This window comes from Eptesicus fuscus, chromosome 16 (genome assembly GCF_027574615.1).
Source record: "Eptesicus fuscus isolate TK198812 chromosome 16, DD_ASM_mEF_20220401, whole genome shotgun sequence".
In the NCBI taxonomy this organism is placed as follows: domain Eukaryota; kingdom Metazoa; phylum Chordata; class Mammalia; order Chiroptera; family Vespertilionidae; genus Eptesicus; species Eptesicus fuscus.
Window position 1 is genome coordinate 41,175,470 of NC_072488.1, and position 24,306 is coordinate 41,199,775.

Genomic DNA, 24,306 nt, shown 5'->3' on the forward strand with positions numbered 1-24,306 from the left:
GCCAGCAAGCATGGCTCCTGAGAACAGCTGTTAAGTTCAGGAATTTTGCAAGCCAGTTGACATCACTTTAGTGCCTTGAAATAGGCCAGGGGAGTATTTACACCAAGAAATTCACAAATCAGGGTTTATTCACCCCAGGACTGCTGGCTGTAAAGCATTTACCAGCACACCACTGTCTTAAATATTTTAGACATAAAATTTTGTTTGATTTTTCTCTAACTAGAACTATCTTGTTCAACTGAGGTTTTACTGTATGTCTATTACAGTGTCCATTAGAAGAATAAGAAGTACCGTAGAGTACATGAGTATAAAGTGTGTACCATGGTTGTAAAGGATGTACCACATCCCACTGAGGGATCTAAGTGTGGCTATCCACAGCCAGTTACATACACCACACACACACACACACACACACACACACACACACACGTACCATTGTATATGGAGGTTATTCCATAAATGAATGGATCTGAATTGCATGACCATCTCAAATTGTCACTCACTGTATACTCACTGATAGTCACAATACCACTTTTTTAGGCCAATGAATCCCATAAGATCTTCCCTCTATTTGCTCTCAGAATCTATGCATCTGGATGTACAGAGCTGAGGTCCAAATTGGGCAAAATGTCTTTCAAAATCACTTCCCTTACCTCTATTTTCTAGTGCAATATGAGTTTATAACCCCAAGAGTTTTGTGAAAGGGAAGCTGATGGTTTCCTAGGTTATAAAACATGCCAGACTTCTTAGGAAAGCATTCAATGGGGTGAGTGGGGACAACGTACTAGAAATCACATTCCTGATTCTAGCTTGAACCATCTGTGTCATCCGCCCTGAGGTGTCAGAACAGCTTGAGAACTGCACTACTCTGGTTCCTCCTGCACAAAGCCCATGATCCCTCATGGGAGTGGGGAGGGTTAGAGCACAGCCAGAGTCTCAGTGTCCTTCCAACTGGCCAACTGCTGGTAGAACCAGCAGACCATTGCTGTCAGGAACACTTCCCAGTCCTTAGTCCTGGCCAGTTCCCAAATGGGAACACTGCAGAATGGGAAGGCTATAAAGTTTCTATCATGGGCAAACCTGATTTCAAAATTCAGGCTTAGCTTTCAGTCATTTGCTTGTATGCCTATTTATTAATTCATTTACTTAGGTGAATTCATTTGTACTCTCATTTTCTTTTCCTTATTCTTAAATATTCTTCATGAAAAAAAAAATTCATAAAGGATATTGTTAAAAGCAAATCAAATTAAATGTCAGGGAGGAAACTAGAAATTAGAGCACTAACTCCACTCATCCTGAAAGAAATGCTTTCCGGTGTCCCTCCAGGTCACATTGGAGCAATGAAGGCCAGTGAAAACAAGGGGCAGAAGAATGGGAGAAAGACACGAGGCTCTGGGGCAAAGAAGAAAGAGGGAAGAAAGAAAGGTGGACAAAACAAACACAGAGGTGCAGAGACAAGGGAGAAATATTAAGAATTGAAGAAAAATGTTAAGAAGTGAAGAGGCCAACAGACAGATTCCTTCTGTTTTTTTTCCCCTCTTGTTCTTTGAAAATTTTATTTTGTCCAAAAGATTTAATTCTCTGATTAGAATGGCTTATAATTTTACAGATACATCCTAGGATAACATCTAGATCCTTTTTCTCTCATCCCCTATGTGCCCTCTCCCACCTCCTCTACCTTCTGTAGCAATAAAGGCCAACATTGGCCTTGCTCTCCTATTATCTCAGAAGCAGATGTCACCCTGAAACCCCACTTTTTCCTTTCTTGACCAGGCACTGCTCCCTAGAGCACATGGGTGCCACGGTGGGTTTATTCTTTGCTAGTGCACCTTAAGGCCACTACCTCTTGAACCCATTTGGTTTCTGCATCAAATAACCCCTCTCCTCACACATACAACATCCTTTACCAGGCCCTGCTGCTCTGAGTGATGGCAGAACACTCAACTGATGAAAGCCCCGCCTACATTCCCAGTAATGTTTAGGAAATGTAATATTTCCTAGGATGGTTAAATCCCTGGTGCAAATTATCTTGACATAACTCCTACTCAGAGAAGAGATGACTGAGAGCATACCATTGGCTTTTAATATATACACATTTGATTGAGTTTTGCATGTGTATGAGTCTAATCTACCTCTATAGAACCAATAGAGTTTTATAAGCTTATATGTACACATATACATACACATAAATCTATCTTTTGACACTATATTTCTGCTTAGGGATTGTTGTTTTCAAATTGACATAGAAGACAAATAGCATGGTCTGGCCATTTGCTGTTGGAGGTGGCATTGTCAGGAAATGGCAAGTCCAGAGAAACACAGATCAGAAGGAATGAGACTGTATAACAAAATAAGCATTTCTTACAACAAACCAACCTGTCCATTTCCCTAAGTAAACCTCTATGATCTGTACACCCTTATTAAATAATCTTATTAAATAGGAACATAAAATATACACATATACAGTTATTAAATAAGCAACACAAATCCTCTTCTATCTGCAGCCACACTCAGAAACAGCCATGCCTTCATATTTAAACTTGTAAGTGACAACGCCTTTGTCTAAATAGAGGATGGAGATGGGCTCCAGCTTGGTTGGCACACAGCAGGCTTTGGAAGCCTTCTGGGAATTCTTGAGGTGGACCAAGGCCTGGATAATCGCATGTTTTGTGGGTGTGAGATGCTCTGCCAGGGGGTAGTTGCAAACACCACGACACTCGTAGGCTTCATATCCAGGCGGGGCGATGATCCAAGAGTCCCAGCCAATCTCCTTGAAGTCGATGTAGAGCGGGGTCCTCTTGCAGTAGTTTCCTTTGGCATTCCTTCTGATGCGGGCAGTGGAGTCATAGATGATGTTTGACCTCATCTGCAGCAGAGCCTCTTCCCCGGGACCACTGGAATAACCATCCAGGCCCTGGTTGTCCAGATCCAGAAGTTGCTCATGGGTGATCATGTCACTCAGTTCCTCTTTCTGTTCCTTCTCACTGCTTTGGTCATCAGAAAACACGACAATCAAAGGGACATGCTTATTCTGGGCGCTGGTGTCTATTTCCAGTTGTCCCCTGCCAGTGTCCTCGGTTTCCTCGTGTCTGCTCTCAATGTGGACTTCCAGCTGGTGGGTGGATGAACCTGACTTTTGCCAACGTCTGATGGCACTGGTGACGTCGAAAGTCTCCCACTCACTGTTGGTTCCATAAATCTCCTCTGACACCAAGACCAGCATGTTTCTTTCACCTTCATTGTCCTCTGTGCTCTCAAGTACTTCAAAAATGGTAATTTTCCGGTCCACTCCATCATATATCATGCGATCTCTTTGCACCAGTGTGTACAACCTAAGTTCAGCCATGATGACCTCTTCATGGTGGGGGATGGACACATTGAAGAGGAGAGGGTATTTTCTGAGCCCATTAAAACTGGCTGGTTGGGAAATCAACTCTAAAAAAGAAGACAAAAGTGGCATTTGCAGTATGTCACAGAGAAAAACAGACACTTGTTTATGTCATAAGAGGGCTTTTCTATGAAGGAAATTTGATACAGAGAGAATAAGGGGATATAAGTGAAAACAAACACAATGTTAGCATTCTCTGACACAGAGAACACTGAAATGTCAATGGTAGAATGTTAGAATGAATTAAGCCAAGACTAAACTGGAAAATGGCAGCCTAATGAATTTTGGAAAACTCACCCAGCCTTGCTTGCTAGCTTGTCAGCCACAGAATTATAGCACTGGGAGGACCTTAGAGATAGTGTAGGCAAGCCCCCAGTTTTTCTAACCAGTGAAGAGCTAGCAAATGGAACATGTGATGGTTGTTCTTTTCTTTAAAAAAAATAAATAAAGCTTATTGATTGATTTTGAGAGATAGAGAGAGACTTCAATTTGTGTTCCATTTCTTTATGTATTTATTGGTGGGCTCTTGTATGTGACCTGACCAGGGATTGAACCCTCAACCTTGGTGTCTCAGGACCATGCTCTACCCCACCAGAGCAATTGGTCTTTTCCTGACACTTTTCAGAGGGCCTCGTGGTTTGTCATATTTGCATTTGTAATGGGTGGAGATCCCCACATAGCTGGCTGGGCACTGTTCTTCCTAAAGACCTCCACCTAGACCAGGGGTTGGTAAACTATATTCTATGGGTCATCAGTCTTGGAAATAAAGGTTTATTGGAACACAGCCTCACCCATTCCTTCTGTATTATCTGCGATGATGATTGCACTACAATGGTGCAGCTAAATACTCCCAAGAGAGAAAAATCCTATATAATAAAAGCCTAATATGCTAAGTGTCCAGTTGTCTGGTCAGCCGTTCAACCAATCAAAGCATAATATGCTAATGATATGCTAAGGCCACTCAACCGCTGGCTATGATGTGCACTGACCACCAGGGACAGATGCTCCAACCGGTAGGTTAGCTTGCTGCTGGGGTCTGGTCAATTGGGACTGAGTGAGATGGGCCAGACACACCCTGGAACACTCCTGTGGTTCCTCCCCAGCTGGCCAACCTCCCATATCCCTCCTGACTCCAATCATGCACCAGTGGGGTCCCTTGGCCTGGCCTGCACTCTCTCATAATCCAGGACCCCTTAGGGGATGTTAGAGAGCTGGTTTTGGCCCGATCCCACAGGCCAGGCCGACGTACCCCACTGGTGCATGAATTTGTGCACTTCTAACTTTTTATAAAACCTAGAATATATACTATTTGTATGGCCCTTGATAGAAAAAGTTTGCTGATCCCTGTTTTAGACACCAAAGCCTGACAAGGTCAAGAAGATAGCTATATACCACGAGGGTCACAGCAGTTGATTTGGGGTATGCAGTCCTTGACAAGAAGAAATAGGGGAAATGAACCTTGGGGATAAGTTGGTTGACTTAGTTTTATACCCTTAGCACCTGGCATGGAGTTTGGCACATACAAATCATTCAAGAATATTTATAAAATAACATTTTAAAGGTCCTTTCATCTTAGAAACGCACTTCCAAATATCATCATGTTGACTTTCTAAGAATTTTATAGGATTCCAAAGCTCCTGTACTTTTGACCCAGGTAATACATGTCTAAAAGGAATTCCTGAGGGCATTTGTCATCAACCAAAGGGTTCCATGACACTGAAGATGATAAGCACCACCAACTGATAAATTGATCTGATTATTTTATACTTTGAACCTCTTTTAGACTTTTCTTAAGCAACAGCATTTATGAAATGAGGGGTTTGAGGTGATATGTGGATTTTTTCTAATTACTGTAAAAAAAGTGTATAATTATTTCACATGATTTGCAGCTTCCTCTAGATTCGACTAAAATCATCTCATATACTGCCAGTAGAAAATATTGGTCAATTGGAATGCATTTCAACTTTCTAGCATGACTCTCAAAACAGCTATAACCAGGTCTTAACCTCTTGATCCAGTCTTTACTCCCATTCATCCTCTCCAGTGCATGAAACATTGCAATTGTTCCATTGATCTTTGTTGAAAGATGAAATAAGTTGTAAACCCTGTTTAAAATAGACTGATATCTTCATCACTTGTGAGAACACCCTTTTGCTTTACTGTATGTTTCACCTTGGGGTAAGTTCTTCAAAGCCCTATCCCCTCATTTCCAATGACCCAGCTGTGACTCCTCCCTGTGGAACCTTCCCTTCCTTAACCTCCCACCTGGACGTTCACTCCCTTCTAAGTCACTTGAGTACTTACTCTCTATCTCTCCTTTTTCCTTTGCCATGTACATCCTTGTATTTCTGTTGTCTTCCCATGAATGAATCTTCCCAACTAGACTGTTATCATGCTGGCAAGTACCACATCCTAAACTCCTTTCTATGCCTTCAATCTGCCAGATTACCTTTGAGGCAGCACTTTAAACATATTGATTAATTGATGATTCCAAGCATCAGACCAAATTGATTTATAAGTGTAACATATGTCCTTAATACATCAAGTAGCTTGGGAGTTGTCCCCTCCTTATAAGAACGGAGGAGACAGCTTACCTTGGGCAGGGAACATGTGAAGATCAAAAATAGGGGAGTAGACTGGTTGCTTGACTCAAGAGAAAAGCAGAATAAAAGCTCACTCTAGTAAGAGGAAAAGATTATAAGGGAACACTGGGAAACTTGGTGGTCATGAATATGTTCACTATCGTGATTGTAGTGATGGTTTCAATGGCTGTTTACATATGTCAAAGCCTATCAAATTATACACTATAAATAAGTGCAGTTTATTGTATGTCAATTATCTATAATAATAAAAGCATAATATGCTAATTAGACCGGATGTCCTTCTGGATGTCCTTCCTTTCGAACAAAGCTGCAGTGAGCAGGGGCAGAGGCAGAAGCAGCAGAGGCCCCCTGGCCTAGGAAGTGGAGACGGGCAGGGGCCAGGGCCAAGGCCCTTGCACGAATTTCATGCATCGGGCCTCTAGTACTTCAATAAAGCTGTTTAAAAATAAATTCACTGTGCATATGCAAATATAGTAGGTAATACGTGGAGGAGTTACATTTCTAAGCAAATTTTATGTGCCAGGTGCTCTGTAAACATTGTTTTATTTAGCTCTTACAATGTCCTTCCAATGCAGGTATTGCTGCTCTGTGCATTTTACACCAGAAGAAATTGCGCCTCAGAGCAGAGAACTGACTTCCCCCAGATGACAAGATGAAGTCAGAGCTTTGATAGGAATATTGGTCATGCTTTTTCCACTTTCGAGGTGGCAATTGTTTCCCTTGATTAGTTAGATTTGGAGGGATTGGGGGATTTGTTTTGTTTTGTTTTGTTGGTCTTTGTCTCCTGAAAGCTGCACTGAGCAGACCCAAAGAGTCAAAGAGAGACAATAGCAGCCAGCAGGGCGAGCCCAGTGCAGCATTCCTGTCCTGGGGACTTCGTATTCCCACCCACAGACTGGCGGAGCTGTAGGCGCCTGAGTTGTCCATGGAGTGAGGACCCAAACCTTGCTGATGAGAAACACTGTAATTTTGCTTTCTGACCTGGATCATCCACTTCCTCCACGGGAGAAGTGAAAGCTGAAAAACCCCAATTTCCCTGGAGGATGGGAGCGGCTCTGAGCTAGGCACCCAGGGTTCAGCGCACAGAAATACTAGGAAGGAAGGACTCCCATGGAAGAAGACTGTTGATTTGCAATTCAGACTCACCTCCAAAGGAATCTGTAATTTCAGCTTTGCCATTTCCATTATGTTACTAAATACCATATCCAATATGTTACTAAATATTATAAAATTTGGTCTGTCAACTAAATTTTTAAGGCAAATAGTATCTCCAGGACTAAGCAATACCTAATCAACATTTTCTGTAATGCCTAGAATTTAGGGAATTCATCAGGAATAACTAATGTTTCTTCAACACTTCATAGGAAATGGAATGTTTCTTATTCAGAACCTCTTTTGAATCACTCAATTGTATTGTATCCCCAATATACAGATGAGGAAATTGAGGTTCAGAGAAATTGAACTCATTATCCACAACTACTAAATCAACCTGTTCTCAAAATTCCAAATCCTGAGCTATTTCCTTGACACCACCTTTCTCCTTTTAAGACAGTCTGGCCAAAATCCATCTAAACCCTATTTTTCATCTGGCTAATGTCTATAAAAGCATAATTAGTAAATATTAAAGAATTAGTTTCTTTGGACCCACAGTTTTTACCATAGATATTAGATTTTTGGAGGAGCTAACTAACACCATAATAAACAAAGGACTAACTTCCTAGGTCATTAGATTTAGTTACTGAATAAAGATCTGGGAGGAGAAAACACATCTTTCCACTGATATGTAAAGCTTGTGCCTCACTCTCCATAAAGGCACAGATAGAAGCTGGATCATTAACTGGTCCGTGCACACTTCCTAGAAACTGTAAACAGTGTTTCAAGGATATACATGTCACATCAAATGCAACAAAACTGTAGGAAGAATCTCTAAAATAGAAGTTTCCATCCTGTTTGAGCATCTTTTAAATAAGGCCACAAAAGGGAAACTGGTCCAAAGCCTGAGCGAAACACAAATCACAACTTTCTGGTTTTTGTCTATTTTCATCATTTTCAATCAAAATAGAGGTTGACACATTTTGTAATCGATCAAAAGCCAAGTGGAAATGGAGGCCTATCTGAAAAGTGACCAACAGCGGTACAGTAGTAGGCCAACATTAACTTTCTGTATTACTTGCAAAAAATTAAAAAAAATTTTCAAGATCCCATTATAAGGTCAAAATAGTAGACACTTTATAACTTTGAATTAAAAGATATTCTTTAGTACCTTTCAATACCATTTGGAAAATAAGCATTAAAATGATATAGGTCATATGTGTATTGTTTTGTATGTCTGTATGTCTGTATTCACCCTTATTCGCTCTATCATGCATTAGAAATTTACTTATCACTTCTTGAAAAAGATCCAAGCCAAATGTCATTGATAAAATGTAAACTTACCTTCATTTTTGAAACTCCTGATGATGTTGGCAGATGGCATGGAGGTGCGGTCCGTGGCAAATTTGTTGTAGAGTTCCAACATGTACTCTGGTGGGTCAACCTTGGCTGAATCCTGCATGGGGATGTCAGACAGGTTCAATGTCTTGAGAAACTCATTCTTCATGCTCTGCAGCAGGGTGTCAAAGTCAACACCATCTTGCTCTGAGAAGACATCATCGAAGAGGGGCATGTCTTCTTCCAGAGGCGACTGCTCCAGGCTCATGATGGGGCTTCCAGAGGCAGAGTGAGCCGCTAGGCAGAGGAGAGCGCACAGCTGCAGGGCCAGGGAATCCATGACTCTGCTCAAGCCCCCAGGCCAACCCAGGAAGGTTTAGCTCCCCTGGGCTCTAAGTGGCAGTTTTATCTCACTGAGCGTAAATGTCTCGTGTCACTGGAGACAAGTTTGGAAACTCTTCCTCTCTCTCCCTCCCCCTACCATTCGTCCGCTTCCCCCAAAAGTCAGGTTGCAGTAATTGGATAACAAAATACCCTATAGGGGCCTAGCCTTTCTTATCTCACTAGTGTAAACTTGTGCACCAGATTTTGTTTCTATCTTGCAATCCCTTTTTCTTTTAATGAGCATTTTGTAAACATTTCCACATTCTGACACTGGCTGAGAGATAGGACAATTTTCTCCTTGCAAAGGCTCTGCTTCCCTTCCTTTCAATTCACTTCCTTTTGGCAGGAATGCCTAAATTCTGCTTTTAAGCGGTTCATTTTCACACATGCATATAACTAATATTGAGAATCAACACAATACACATCGATGGCGGTATCTATTAATTCGAGTAATGGGGCTTCCATCTTCACATAACCATTTTTTAAGACAGACCAAATATCCAAAATCTTCAAGTTAAATGAATAGATATAAGTGAGTTAATATACACTTTAGAGTCAATGGTCTTTTTTTGTACAGATTTGATCTGGCTGTAATGGCTTTGAAAAATAAGGAGAGTGCTTCATTATAAAAGGAACCAAAATGTATTAGGTGCTTTCCTACAAACAGGCATTGTTCTAAGTGCTTTACATATGACCTAACGTGCTCCCCGTAATAACCCAATTATTATCCCCATCATACGTATGGGTCACCGCAGTTCAAGAGCTTGCCAGGGGTCGCAAAGCTACAAACTCTTAGAGCCAGGACTTGAACCCAGGCAGTCGGACTCTTGTAAAAAAAAAAAAAGAAGAAGACAATCTAACTTTTGAATCAGTGTCCCCTTAGACTGGGGCATGAGCAGCGATGCTGAAAGGCTAACTATCTCCAGCCCAGCTCTTCCTCAGGGAGTCAATAGTCAGGAGGCAGGCAACAATTTGCAAGTCCTTCGCCCATGCAATGAATTATTAAGAACACCAAAATCCCTGACAAATCTACCTTGATGGCTCAATCAAAATGATCATCAAGTGGCTCTAGTAAAAGCTTGATGCATAACATTATTAGGCAAATGAAAAATGACAAATGCCTTGGTCCGAAAAACCATGGTGGCATTGACTGGAAAGACAAAGCAAGTTCATCTCACTTTCCAACCCAATTAGTGGTAGTAGCAGCACTGGGGTGGGTGGGTGGGGCTTTCACCGCTGAGGCAGCTGGACTGGTGGTGTCTCCCTGGCTTGCTCAGTGCACTCATTCCCTGTGTGATGATTCAGGCGCCCTGACTGTGCTTCAAGGGCTGTGTCTAGATATTGGGTACACTGAACTACTCTTAGGTTCTGAGTTAAATTTTCCCGCATTTACCTCAATAGGTTAACTACAGTATCTTCACCTTTTACTTCCTCGAGGCTCCCAAGGTTAATAATCATCTTTTGATTTTTTCTCCTCTCCTAAAATGCAAAATTTTACAGCACTTAAAAAAAAATACCTTAAAAAAGAACAGACTTTTAAAGAAAAAAACTTCTCAAAATTGTCCATTTGTTTAGTAATTGTTGATTTTGCTTCATTGCTCCATTTCAGTTGAAACTTCTGCTCCTACATTAAAAAGATGACCATAGACTGAAAATAGATTACACCCTGACCAGGTCCACCAGTGAGTGATCCGGGGGCTGGACCGCATCCTGTGGGTGGTTCGTTTTAACATGAGTTTTCTGACAGCATGCCAGCAGGGCTCCTGTATCATATCCTACATCAAAACAAGCCCGTTTATCTTCACACACACAGATGTCAACGCACACTCCAGATCTCTGAACGGCAGGCATGTGCGGGTAACTGCCACAGGACAGCAGAGTAAGTGGCGGCACTTATAACCCGGGTGCACCGTTTCAAAGGTCAGGAGGAGAGACGGGCATCCCACCTTGCAGAGTTCTAGTTCTTTCCATTCTCAGGGGTAAGATGTGCAACTGAGCTATCACCGGCCACCTTGTACTCCGTGCCAGAGTGACTATGGGGCTTAATATTAGGACCAGTTTCCAAATCGTAAATGTTTATATTTGGGGCTGATCAAAGGATAGAATAGGAAAATGTCTATAACCACATCTCAATGCCTATGGCTTCCTTAACTGCAATGTCCTTAAGCCCCACACCTCTGCGGGGGTAGATGAGGAGGGAGATGGGGTTTCATACAAAGAGGAAGGGGATATAACCTTCTTCCCTCTTCTAGGCCTGGGATAGCTTATAACTTAACTGCAGAATCTCATTATCCTTATGATTTTCTGTAGAAGCTTTCCCTGATGATTCTAAACGGTTCAAAAAGCTCCCCATTCCTTCCCCTACCTTGATTTTTCTGAACACCATGTATTACTTTGCAGTGACCTCATTATTTTGGATCCTACTACACTTCCCAGTCTCGAAGATTTAAGGCTAGTTTCAATAACTGTACAAATATGAAGGATCTAAGACTGAATTTCATTGGCCTCTCAAAGGGATCTTGTGGTCCAGACAAGGTGCGACCCCTGGACTATCCCTCTGTGAATGCTGATGCTTCCTGTAAGTAAAGCACAGACCCTGGATATGTGTTACTGATAACGTTCTCCTGACTGACAAGAGGTCAATGAAGTCAGGAGGTTTCTGAACATGCATGACTCCAGGTTCTTGGAACCCTCCACCTTGGACCTCACTTCGGAAGCATTACACTACTCTTGCTACCTACTCAGAAATTTTCAGGCCTTTGGGGTATACCTTCTCAAACCAAGTGTGATAAAAATATTTAGCAAGCTATATACCAGGCTCCAGTCAATCAGAACAGATCCTACTTGTAGTGCCAGAGCAGGACCCCAGAGGCCCCACGCTTCCCTCTTGAGCTTTGGATCCTGAGGAGATGGGATGCTGGGGGATGGGCTCAGGCAGCAGCTAGTTACCACTTGTATGGAAATATTTGAATAGTTTAGCACTACACAGTACTGTTGTACTATGTATTACAGGGGACTATAAGTTCAGCCTAAAATTCCCAAGCCGGAGCTCTATAAGCTATGGGCATTAGAATTTGCAAATTCAATATAAGGACAGATGGTCTGCACTGATTTATTCCCTTGACTGCTATCTGGATGTCCTCTCATTCATCAGTCCAGATTTTTCCCACTGTACCCAGACCTAGGAAACCATGAGAGCGGGGGGAGGGCTTTGTCCCTAGGATGGGTCAGGGAGCTCTGCCCTTTTCTGATACCATCTACCCCATCACCTCCTTCAAGGGTTAGAAGTTGCCTTGGCAGTGGCATTTCTCATCAACTCCAGATTCCAGAGTCTACATTTCAGTAGGAGAAATGTTTCCTCGTCTCTAGTTACCACTTAGCCTTTAGGTTGCTGCTTACCCAAGGCTTAGCAGTCTGCCATAAGGTTCCCACACAGCCACACACAGAGGCCATGTCAACTCAACTCAACTCAACTCAAAACTCTTTCAATGGTGTGCTTTAAATACTCCTAAGCTTTCTCCTTCAATAACCTTCCATATAATCCCTTCAATGTCCCAGAGGGCCTTTAATGTGAATTACCATCATAATCAAGTTAGCAATAAAAAAAAATGGAGGTTTTGTAAGACTATTTAATTCAACAAGATTTCTTGTGTGTACATACTCTCAGTCAGGTACTGTTCAAAAACAAAACCTGAAGAAAATAGACCAAACTGTTGACCTTGTGAAATTTACTTTCCAGTTGGAGGGAGAGAAATAATAAATATACAAATAAAATAAGTACAGTGGAAAGAACAGGCCCAAGTAAGAGAATAGGAAGTGCCAAGGGGATGGTTTGCTATTTCACTGTCAAGGCCAAAGAAGGCCTTTCTGGTGGAGGCTGGGGAGGTACCTGGGGGCCCATGCAGGAAGAGCATTGCAGGCAGAGAGAACAACCTTTGTGAAGCCTCTAAAATGACAGCCTGCTTGTAAGGCTTAAGCATCAGCCAGGTCAGAATGGTTATAGAACATCCAGAAAAGGGGAGAGTTACAGGAAATGAGGTCCAAGAGTAAGTTAGGGCTGGGCCAATTCGGATGTGATGGATCTTTTTTTAATCATACTACACAAATACACAACTTCGCCTCTTGTTGTTGTTTTTTCACTGAACATTCCATCTTAAGGGTGTTTCATGTTGCCATATAATCTTCACAGCCATTAATCATTGTAATTGCCTAATTCCATTGAGTGGATGCCCCATAACCTTGTAAGAGGATTTTTTAAGTAGTAAAGAAAAACCTAACAATTCTATTGAAATGTAAAGACATTGGATTTTTACATTTGAAATATGAGTGACAACATATTGTAAGATTGAGAACATAATATATTTGCTTACTTGAAATGCGGATAGGAGGAAGAAAAAAAGCCGAGTGGTAAATAACATTTATTCTCTGTAAAATGCCATTAGCCTCAGAAATAAGTGGAAACTAATAGTCTGTGCCACGTTACTTTTTGTCTGGATTGAGGAAATAGGTTACTAACCGGGTCCCCTGCCTCTGCTCCCACCTCCTAACAGTCAATTCTCAACATGGCAGCCAGATGCTGATATGATATTAGATCATCACTCAGAGAAAAAGACAAAGTCTTGCAAAATCCCTGGGATTCCTATCTCTCTGATGTCATTGACACATCAACTCCACTCCAGCCCCATGGCCTCCTTACTCCACTTTGGACCTTTGCTTCAACTGCTCTCTCTGCCTGAAACAATCTTTCACTGATAATTCACATGGTCAATCTCAGCTTCTTCAAGTCTTGGCTCAGAATTAACCTCCTCAATGAAACCTGCCCTGTGACCACCCTATTTAAAATTGCAATCCATCAGGCAATCTTGAACCTACCTACCCTGCTGTAGCATTTGTTCATCACTTTCCAGCATAAGATAGAATTTATTAATATGGCACGTTCCTTGCTTTATGTTCATCTCTCTCTGCCATTCCCCTCACTCCCCAACTAGAATATGTGTTCCTTGATAGCAAGAATCTTTGTTTTGTACATTGATATAGCCTAAGTGCCTAGAGATCGGCACATAGTAGTTAATAAACAGTCTTTGAAGGAATATATGATTGCAAACAACTAAATATATTCATCTTTAGATGACTTATAGTAATACCATAAAAGCATAAATGTCACTTAAAATAAATATCCATTATCAAAGTATGCAGGCATTTCTTTGAGATCCTCTATATGTATTTATTTCTTTGAGACCCACTACATAGATTATATACCACCTTACACTATTCATCTAAATATTTGCAAAGAATTAATTTAACATTCTTCTAAAATTTAATTATGCAATGTGCCATATACACAAAATGTTTATATAAAGTATATAAAAGTATTTTAAGGCAATAATAAAACAAACACAACTGTATACTTACCACCCAGTTGTAAATGTAGAAAAGACTAATACCTTTAAAAACTCCAATATAACCCTAGCTACTAGACAATTTTCTGCTAATCAGCCTGGTACATTTTTATGATTTTACTACATATGAACACATCCCTAAGAATACACAGTTTAATTTGCGTATTTATTGGTTTCAGAGAGGCAGAGAGAGGGAAAGATAGAAACATCAATGATAAGAGAGAATCATAGATTGGCTGCCTCCTGCATGTCCCACACTGGGGATCAAGCCCACAACCCAGGCATATGGCCTGACCAGGAATTGAACCATGACCTCCTGGTTCATAGGTCAATGCTCAACCACAGAGCCACGCTGGCCAGGCCAGTTTTGCCTATTTTTATATATAAATGAAACCATGCTCTATGTTTTCTAGTTTTTTTGCACTCAGCAGAATGTGTTTTGATGCACACATGTTGATGCATGTAGCTGTAGTTCATTGATTTTTACTATTGCATAGTTATTTGTTTTAGAAATATATAAAGATTTATTGCTTTCATTACACTGTTGATAGACATTTGGATTATTTCTTTCCCCTTATTATATACAGTGTGTTATCAATAATCTTATTGACAAATTGTTTTCCTAAATGATTTTCCCAATTCACTTCCTCCCAGCAGGAGTTTTTTACTGTTTCACTTCCTTGCCAATACCTGTGTTGGTTGACTTTAGGGACTCTAATTGAGGCTGGGATTCTCTTTCTTCTCCTGCTGTACCCATTCATTCCTGGGATCTGCAGCACAGCATGAGGCAGTTTTCTGGACAAAAGAATAATTAAGGGCTCAATACGTAAAAACAATTTTGAACCTTTATCTTTGTCATATAAAGAACCTTGGGGAAGTCTTGGGAGCAGAACTCCTTTCATCCTAAGAACTAGTGCCTCATATGCTATCTCCAACCCTAGAAGATAACAAGTAGATAAATTATTATCCTATCCCACCCTAACCCGTTTGGCTCAGTGGATAGAGCGTCGGCCTGCGGACTCAAGGGTCCCAGGTTCGATTCTGGTCAAGGGCATGTACCTTGGTTGCTGGGCACATCCCCAGTAGGGAGTGTGCAGGAGGCAGATGAATCAATGTTTCTCTCTCATCGATGTTTCTAACTCTCTATCCCTCTCCCTTCTTCTCTGTACAATATCAATAAAATATATTTTAAAAATTATTATCCTATTTCCCTTTGCTAAAAAAATTGTGGGAGGATAAAGACAACCCACATTTAGAAAAAATATGTAAACTGATATTACTATAAAATTCCAAAGTAGCAAAATAGTATTATTATTAGCTTTAGAATAGTGAGTTTTCACATTACATTTTAAATGGAGATTGTTACACGTAACCTCCTTTGAGAAACACATTTGTTCATAGAGACAAGAAGCTTTAAACGTTGCAGAAGATTACATTATCTGTATCTAAAATAACATTTTCATAGTTTTTAAAATCTAACAAAAGTTTTGTTGGCTTTCCCTTCTTAAGTAGTAAATGCTAAAAATGAAAATGCCCACTGACCTAGGATATCCTAGGAGTGGAATGGATTGTCCATCAACATGCTCTTAGAATCACTCGAGGTGTTTGACAGCTGTGCTAAGCAACCGTACCGAGTGCAAAGACAAAGATGTAAACCCAGCCAGGGCGCTTTGCCACCACACTGCGATAAGTCAAGCCCTTTAACACCAGAGACTGGCTAAGGGTTTATTCCACACTCTCAGCAAGATAAGCTGCCATTCATGCCTCACAAGACACTCAGATCTGGAAAGCAGTTCAGAGGAAAAACTAAGAGACATGAATAAGGACAATCTTTCCGTGAAGGAAATTAGTAGAGTTCCAGTTGTTTTGATTCTAGTTCTATGAGGAGCCCGTATCCAGGGCTCTCTAAGCAGGATCATGTGGAAAAAGGAATAACCCCAGTGTCAGCCATTTCCCATGCATTAGCTGATCTCTGCTATGCAAGGTAGCATTTTGTTTCCTCATTTTACAGGTGAAACTGAGGTTCAAAAGGTTAAATGAATCATCCCAATGTCACATGCTGGGGAACTTGGATGCATACTCTTGCCACTGCTCCCTCCGATTTGTCTAACCAGACTTTGTTAGATTACTTACTAGTCCACATAGTTGAACTCTGAGAAGGTGTATAGGGCATGACAGAAAGCTTTCACTATATGATTACACACTTCTCTGTTAATGTACTTGCTGTTAATGTGGTTTCCCTGAAGGCCAAATGAATCCTCTAATATTTTTAAATTTCATAGGACAGTGCCACTTTCAAATGTTTTGTCCTGTTTCCCCAGAAGGATAGGCAAAATATTAGCCTCCTTTCTTTTTTTCATAGTTTTACAAAATATGGTCACCTATCTGTAGAATACACTTTGCAGGAACAACACGCATTCCCTCTTTGAGTGATCACCACCAGGACCTTCCTTAGAACTGCAAGGTCAAGCAAAACCCCCCTCCCCTGATATTATTGAACTTGGAAGGTGACTATGACAAGAGGATGAATACCTAGAATAAAAATAAATATGGTTTTATAAAAAAAAAAGATAGGATTCATTTCAGTCATGTCAATCTGTGAATGTCAGTGTCATGGCCTGAGAATGTATAACCATACAGAACATTATAAATGTAACCCCTTGTTCCCCAGCTTCATGATCCACTGAGGCATATCAGTCACTTAGAACCGTTGACTCTTGAAGTTGGAAGGAATATTGGAGGTCAACCCGGCTGGCCTCAGACAGGCTGCAGGAAGAGAGGAGGATGGAGAGAGAAATAACTGAGACCCGCCTTATCAGTGGGCAGCCACTTTTCTGACTACTTTCACTTGACAAGTTCTGAAGGTTGCATGCCAGAAGGGCTTCTTGGAGAAGGCCTTCCGTATCAGAGTGATAGCCTGAGTGTGTTGTGACAGAACTGCTGCTGAACATCACACATTTCTTGGTGAAATCAGGGTCTACATGTAACCCATCTTCATTAAATGCCATCCGTAGAACAAAGAGAAAAGGAAAGCATGGATGATTTTTGGCTTTAGGCAACATGGAAATAGCAGATCTATTTACAGAAACAATTTTCTGGCTTCTGAACAGAAAAGGGTGGCCAATTCTGCCTTAAAAGGCTGTTATCTCCCAAGAAAATATTTCTTTCTTTCTTCCCATCAATGGAAAAAGGTCAGGTGACAGAGTCAAGTTGCAATGTAATCATATGATGGTCATAAGACAGCAATTCTTACAAACCAATGTGAATATATAACTGGAAAATGACAAAGTGCATTTTAGATAAGGGCCCTCAATTAAACTTGTTCTGATGTAATTCACATTGTGTGGAAGTCCAGGGGACCAAAGCCATGTATATCCTTCACATGCCCACCAAAATTGTTATTAGAGAATTATCTATCAAGGTTTTGTGTTTAGGATTCATGGGCTAATTATCTCTGAGGATTTTGTACAGTTGGGATGGATAACAAAACTTAGAAGGAATTCTACTTGATGATAATATTAGAATTCTTTAAGTAGCCAAACAGACAACCAAATGGAGTTTGGTAGCTGAATAATAGAAAAATGTTAAGACTTGTTTTAAGGAGATTCTGTAGTCACCTGATCCTGCCACTCTTGCCACATAGCAATCATTGGCTTAGCTAAGATAATACACCTAAGTGAACTCTGTAAGAAAGCCAACTGACCAAATTTGTGATCAAAAGAATTTCAAAATATGCATCCCCAAACTGTTATTCCAGGCACAGAAATGGTCATGATCTGTTGCATGGTTGACATACTTGTGAGTTGTATCAGCTTCCCTGAGATAAGGTTAGAATGCCTGTCTTCTTGAATACATGGAGTGGAGGCTGTATTTCATTAATTTATCCCTGGAATCTTGGCACACAGCACATGCTCAATGAATCAATAAACCAAAGAGTACATTTGTGATGAATATTATTACATATTTATTTGCATTGGGTTCTATATAGCACTATACAGTTAAGCATAAAGATGTTCAAAGGAACTTATATTTAAATTAATGATACTAACCTGCCTAATGTCCCAATATTCCTCAAATTGCTGGTGCATTCTAATTCTTAAATGCACTTCCATCTCCTGCCTCTTGCCATCCACCTTCTGTCCCACATCAGAGCCACCTACTCTTCTTCCTCAGGGATCGCTTTGAAAATATTGAGATTCCACTGGCTATTTCTCTGTGGATTACATATTTTGGGAATATTAGCCAGGGCTTAATTCATGAGAATCCTGGTCCTCCAAGTGGTTGATGAGACAAGAAGGATCTGGCCATCATTAAGTTAGGAGGACATATCCTTCCCAACCCACCATCTCCTTCTCTAGGCCTTCTGGGTGAAAGTCCCTGGGCCTCTTCTTTTTTAGCTGTGTTTTCCATACCGTTGTTTTGTTTTGGTTTTTTAAATATTTTTTTTAAATTTATTTCAGAGAGGAAGGGAGAGAGAGATAGAAACATCAATGATGAGAGAGAACCATTGATTGGCTGCCTCCTGCATTCCCCCAAGAACTGAACCATAACCACCTGATTCATAGGTCCATGCTCAACCACTGAGCCATGGACTGGGCATGTGGTTTTTCTTCTTATCTGGGTTGAGACAAGGACACTGCTTCTGCCCTTGGGTTCTAAACTTTGAACCTGCTTATGGCCAAAATAAAAGTGTTCCTCTGCCTGGTCCAGTCCGGCTCATCAGGAGACCACATTAGGTTTTGGAGAAAATCCTCATAGAAATAAAATTGTTCTGCCTGGAGCTTCCCCCTTCTACATAAATGTTGCTCTCTGGAACTTGTGGTGGTGATATCAGGCAGCTCTTTGAGAAATCAAGAATCTTGAGCCCCAGCCAGAGGCAACTTATCATGGCTAATAATTCATCATTCACCACCACCACTAGAACAAATGTTTATTAAGCACCTACACTGTGTAATGCACAGTGGCACTAGGCTGCAAAGACAGGCACTGCTCTGGCAACTCCAACAGATATAACAATAAAAAGCTACCATTTATTCAGATCATACTTTGTGCCAGGTACTGAGCCCCATGATTTCTGGTTATTGTCTCATCTAATTCTCTTCCAAGCCCTATGACCTAGGTGCTATAATCATCTCCATTCCACAGATGAGGATGCTAGATAGAGAGCCAGGAAGAAGATCCAAGATTGACAATTCCAAAGTCAGTCATTCACTTCAACACTATTGCACATTCCCAAGAGGAGCTGATTTGATGAAATAAGGAGGTGGCAGAGAGACCACAGCTGGGAGGAGAAAAAAAGGCATAGAAAAGAGAATACCTTTGTCTATAACGAAGGGAGAAAGGAAAAGATGGGTGGAAATACAACAATAGTTGAGGTGGTAGAAGTTGAGTAACTTCATACCTAATAGCCTCAATTTCCTCTGGGAATTAAGAGGCAAAATCATCTGATGGGTAAAATGAGAACAAGAATAAGGTAGAAGTAATAATAATAATGATAATAATAATAATAACAGCAAATACTGAGTACCCTCTGTGATTGACAATGCAGTACTTTATTTACAGGAGTGATCCCTTTTAATTCTCACAATTCCATGAGGTAGACACTATTTTGCACTTCAGGAAACTGGGGTTCAAAGAAGTGAAATAATATGCCTATAGCAGATTGTGTAATAAGTAGTAGAACTAAAATTTAAACCCAGAAATTCTAACTCCAGAGTCTAAGCAGCTGAGAGAAAAGTGAGATGTCTGCTCAGGAACATATTTAAAAAATGACTTTTCACTTACTTTCCATTTAAAATATAAAAATTGGAAAATTGGTGGTCTTAGAGTTGGTTTGTGTTTTTAGTTTAGTACACTTGAACTGAAAAGGGAGCAGCAAAGTCAATATGTCAGGGAAATAGCTGAAAATGCTGAAACTGAAGTTCAGGAGATAAATTATGTGTAGTATTTTGTGTGTGTGTGTGTGTGTGTGTGTGTGTGTGTGTGTGTGTGTGTTTTAAACAACCATGTTTTTTTTTTTTAACCTTTTTAAAGAGAAAAGAAGAGAAATGTTGATGTGAGAAACATCAGTGGCTGCCTCCTGCATGCCCCCTATGGAGGATCAAGCCCACAACGCAGCACGTGCCCGGGCTGGGAATCAAACCTGTGACCTTACGGTGCACGGGACAATGCTCAACCAACTGAGCCATCCTGGCCAGGGCATGTGTAGCGTTTTAATAGCAACAACATGTTATTTAGGTATGATGTATTCTAGCTTCCAAAATTTTGACTTAGTGAGCAATACAACTCAATCCATATATCCCAGCACCAATAGATGTCACTAAAACATATCATTTTCTCTCCATAAAGTTTGGTAAAATATAACAAATGTTAGGCAACCCCTAAAGAATCTTAACCAGTCAATACAAGTAGGACTAAAGCCATTTCCATAATTATTAAAGTGAACTCTACTTGGAATTTCAGCAATATTGAAGTAATATTGCAAACTTCAGTCGTAAAGTCAACTGGATCCACAGAACCACAGGGCTGATGACAAATATGGAGGGCTGCTCTGAGACACTACATGAAGTAAGCATCTGGTAAAGAAAATGAATAGATGGTACCAGCAGCAGTCACCTTACAGCAGGACGAGGTCCTCAGTAGAAATAGTGAGTTCAACAGTGAGAAGAGGAGGGAGACAGCTGTGAAGGAGGCTGCCAAGGACCAGAGGGAGAGGGCCTTGCAGAAATAGGGGGTTTCCCAGGGAGAAGATAAAGAATAGCTTCTGCTTTATTTCCTTTGCTACTTTGCTATTCTTTTCTTGGTACAAAACCAGTGAGAGGTCAATTTTTCCAGAGAAAGAAGTTCTTTTATTGCTGAATTTCTGCTATTAAAGGTGTCAGGTTCCAGTGTCACTCACTCAAGTGTCTTACTAAATTAATGAATGTCCCAAGTAACTTAGTAAAAGTCCGTAACACCATCTTTACCTTTTTTGTTTTGTTTTGTTTTTTACCAGCATGGCCAATGTTTCTCAAACTTTTCCTATCCATTCCTTCCCACAACCCTCAATCGACTCTTTCCCATCACCCTCAGCCACGCCCATACACTCTCTTGCTCTGTGCACATGTGGCTTGCTTGTTTCCATGCTCTGCAGAAGGAAACTTCTGCAGGGACCTCACCCACAGGGCTTTCAACAAGCAGTCAACATTAGGGAATTGTCCTTTAGGCATCTTCGAGGTGCAGTACCCTGAAGCAAAGTGATGCTTCCACCTCAGCTGTGAATTAAATCTGTAGATAAGCTTCTATTCTTTTGATTCCTATGAAATTAAAAATCCTTGCATACTTTATTTTCGCTTTCATGGCTTGAGAATAGAACTCAGACACATAGCCCAGAATCAGACACAGTCCAGCCTAGGGTTTCCTGTGGCTCAGAGTGTGACCTGTGGTCAGGGAGCCTTGCTACTTGCTTTGATTAGGCAGTTTTCTTAACCCCCCAAGGCCTTACTTTTACCATCTACAAAGCAGGGATAATGGTGCCTGACGTAATGAGGCTTTGTTCTAATAATTGTTACCATGTAATAAGGCTTTGTTCTCATATTCATTACCATGGATTTGGAGATCTATTTAGCTCCAGAGTTTAAAACTACTTATTCTTCCTTTTAGGTAAAGTCTTCACATAAATCTTCAACATCAGTGACATCACTCAAGCCACTTTTCAAGTCATTTAGCACGGCTTCCAGATCTTATCATCCACTTCTAAAACTGATCCCAAGCACAGACATGCACTTGGAAAACATTAGCTGTTAGTTTTTTCAATTGTCCTGAGGTGTATTTTTATGACCTGTCCAGGGTAAACACCTATTTTATTGCCTTTAAGGTCCTTTTTTCTTCTTCTATCATTCAGTGGTAGCTATTGGAATCATACTTCCAAAAAAACTTACAAAATATGCGTTACATTTCTTTGCTTTTTTTTTCTTAATTTTGTCAGTTCAAACAGACAGACCTCAGTAAATATTGAACTAAGGTTATTAGATTGATGTTTTCCCCAAGCAGTACTTCATTCGTCAACAGTAATTGAGACAGTAATTGTAGGATGAGACTTTGTAAGGCTTCCCATGTAAGGTGACCTCTTCTCTGATGGAGAACTTTGGGGGAAATCCTTGCCTTTCACTTGGGCCTATGCAACAGCTGGTCTCTGAAGGGCTCTGTGCTGAGACTCTGGGAGAGGGTTTCATTTGCCTACTGACAGTCCAACCTCTGACTGGGGGGTGGGGCTGCCTACAGGCAGCGCTGGGAAGACTGAGAAGTGCACGCAGGTCAACATGGAGATCTGTTATTGGGGTGAGGTATCAACCTGCAACTATGTGCTGGTATTTTATGAGCTATCGCTTTACAAGGCCATAAATGAGGCCCTTCATCAATATATGACCATGGCTGTCTCTCTGGCTGCTTTTCTGGCAGAGTGATAAGATTCCACAGAGTATCTGTTTGAAATGTTATACATTCATTCATCATCAGAATTTCAGTAGCTTTTTCAGAGCAGTTGACATTTAGACCTCTGAATGGCGAGTATTTCAGAATGGACCATGTATGGGGAAAACTGTGGATAATGACAGCCATTCCAGAGAAGGCAGAAAGAAGGATCTCAGATTGGAAACTAATTTTAGTTATCCTGCACATGCTCACCCTGTCACACTCCTCTGTATCTCTCCTCTCACCGAACCGTTTGCTCATGTGGCAGGCAGTGCCTGATAGCATTTATGGCCATCTTCTTGATGCTCTTCCCAGAATGCTTTGGAAGAATTTAGCATTGCCCTTTGGTACCAATGACTTATGAGAACGACGTGTATCATTCCATTGCCCAAAAAGCGTCAATAAATGTCAAGGATTCTGAAATAGCTGTGTAAGCAGTTGCCAGCACACAGTTTGCAAAAGAAAAGCCTTATAGAGTGGTGGATTACAATGACAGAATTTTGGGAAAGCGAATTCATCACAAGATGGAGTCAAGTGGTTCACACATTGGTGTTTTATCAGTTGTTGATTGTTGTTAGCAAACTCAGAGGTATCCTACCAGACAGATTACTTCTGCCCAAAGACTGCCTGAATCATAGATGCAATAGAATTCTGCTGGAACGTATTAGGAGAGGACCCATTCATAGTTCATATATCTCTTCTACTGACTGTTCCTATCACTATTAATTTTTATGAGTATATATCTTATCTCTTAACTTGTTTATGGTTGCATACTGGGAGTGTTTGAGGCCCCTTTGGAATAGAAGAGCTTAATGTGAAAATGAAATTTTTTTGGCCAACAGGCTGAAGATTTCTGATAGTCATCAGATTACTGACTAAAGGAGAATTGTGTGAAGCCTCCATTTTTCAGAACCTCTGAAAACAAAATCAGATGGAGATGGGACTCATTGGGACACATTTTACATCTTGAGGGGTGTTGTTCTTTAGCTTTCAGAATATAAAAGAAGGCTATGGAAAGAATTTCATACTTCAGCTTTTTTACTAACAGTAATCATGTTCTCTGCCTTCTAAATTTATTAAGCAAACACTGTATGCTAGACACTTGGATAAAAACTTCTCCTTTCTCTCCAATTCCTTTAATGTTTTATTTAATATAGTTTTATTTAAGAGCATGGTCTTTTTGTGTCATGCAGACCTTTCTGGGGACCAGACAATAAGACCACTTATTGACCATATGAACTTGAACTGATTACTGAATCTTTCTGATACTTTTTTCTCATCTATAGAATGGAGATCAAAGTACTATCTTCATCATGGGGTTGCTGTGAGACTAAAAAGAGATAAGGCCTATAAAATATTTTAAATCCAATTCAGGTAAACTTTAAGCACTCATCATCATTATTTAGTGCAAATTTTTCTCTTTCTATTAGATTGAGCCATTTGAAATTGCCATTTTTATATATAAAAAATGTAGATTATTAGTAACTTCATATGGTTCAACTTAATGTATGCTGTGTTTTCAAGATGGGCTTATGTTGGTTGCTATCAGAGTTAAGGAGACTGACTTCTTTAATAGTGTAAATAAGGAAAGAAACATGGCGTTCAAAGACTGGGGTTGTAGGCATACAAATTATAAATTTACTTAAGTCAG

General features: G+C 40.5%; 1 protein-coding gene across 1 annotated transcript; it reads right to left on the reverse strand.

Annotated features, from left to right (window-relative positions):
• Nucleotides 1–2,494: 2,494 nt before the first annotated feature.
• Nucleotides 2,495–8,761, reverse strand: BMP10 (bone morphogenetic protein 10). Its single transcript, XM_008147511.3, has 2 exons — nt 8,428–8,761; nt 2,495–3,435 (listed from the first exon to the last, which is right to left on the reverse strand). Exons 1-2 carry the CDS (start codon nt 8,759–8,761, stop codon nt 2,495–2,497), a joined length of 1,275 nt encoding a protein of 424 aa, XP_008145733.1.
• Nucleotides 8,762–24,306: the final 15,545 nt, after the last annotated feature.